The sequence below is a fragment of the Austrofundulus limnaeus genome, unplaced genomic scaffold (genome assembly GCF_001266775.1).
Source record: "Austrofundulus limnaeus strain Quisiro unplaced genomic scaffold, Austrofundulus_limnaeus-1.0 Scaffold38, whole genome shotgun sequence".
Taxonomy (NCBI): Eukaryota; Metazoa; Chordata; class Actinopteri; order Cyprinodontiformes; family Rivulidae; genus Austrofundulus; species Austrofundulus limnaeus.
In genome coordinates, this window is record NW_013952440.1 from 831,888 (window position 1) to 832,789 (window position 902).

Genomic DNA, 902 nt, shown 5'->3' on the forward strand with positions numbered 1-902 from the left:
ACACACACACACACACACACACACACACACACACACACACACACAGTATAGCAATTCTAATTTATGTAACTGTCTCACCTCTGTGTGATCGAGTCTTGAAGCAGTGTCTGGTTCTCCTTTAGAGAGAGGCGGGGCAATTGCAGGAAGTAAACCCCTCCTCCTTCTGCTCCAATGCACAGCAGGTCACATGATTTTAGCAAGAGGAGAACAGTCACCCGCGTAGCACTACGACATAAAAAAAATAAATAAATTTACATAAGATGGGGGCGGGATGTGTGTTAAAAAACAACAGGTCTGGTCTATAAACTCATGTTTACACACAAAGAAGTGAAGAACAGAGGACTTGACAAAAAAAGGTTAAAACAGGTACCTGCAGCTCTCGATCCCAGGTCTTCCTGGGAGGCTGTAGCTGTCCACTTGTTTAAGAGAGACCACACCTTCTTTCTTAGCTCCTCCCACCTCCCTTGCGGGTGCAAATACCAGCTCCCACAAATGAATMGAGTTATCATCCAGCAAGGACAGAAGACGACCCTACAAGCAAGGCCAACAATCGCARTAGTTATGTTTTATAGATGAGAAGCATCAATTGTGCAAAGCTTGATGAGGATTTGTGTATTTGGAACTAGACCCACCTGACCAGGCAGGAAGTGGATCTGCGTGACAGCGGTGGTGTCTTTGTGTATTCCTGTGAACTCCACACCAGGRGCTCCATAGCTGAAAGGACTCGGTCAAGGAAATTCAAAACCCTTAAACATTTGGGTGTTTAGTGGAAAGGGGAGCTTCTTCAAACTAAGAAAAAGTTGCCGACCCCTGCAAGTAGGAGTCACTGCGGACGAGTGGGCGTGTCACAAGGAAAGGCGATTCTAAAGCAACACACCTGATTTGACGGACTTTGTTAAAGG

General features: G+C 45.8%; 1 protein-coding gene across 1 annotated transcript in view; it reads right to left on the reverse strand.

The window, feature by feature from the left end:
- llgl1 (LLGL scribble cell polarity complex component 1) overlaps positions 1 to 902 on the reverse strand; it is a gene marked incomplete in the record, with an annotated part of 56,694 nt that overhangs the window by 30,768 nt on the left and 25,024 nt on the right. Inside the window, 3 exon segments of the mRNA XM_014006905.1 lie at positions 79 to 225; positions 371 to 531; positions 633 to 714. Of these exon segments, the coding sequence (XP_013862359.1) occupies positions 79 to 225; positions 371 to 531; positions 633 to 714 (390 nt within the window).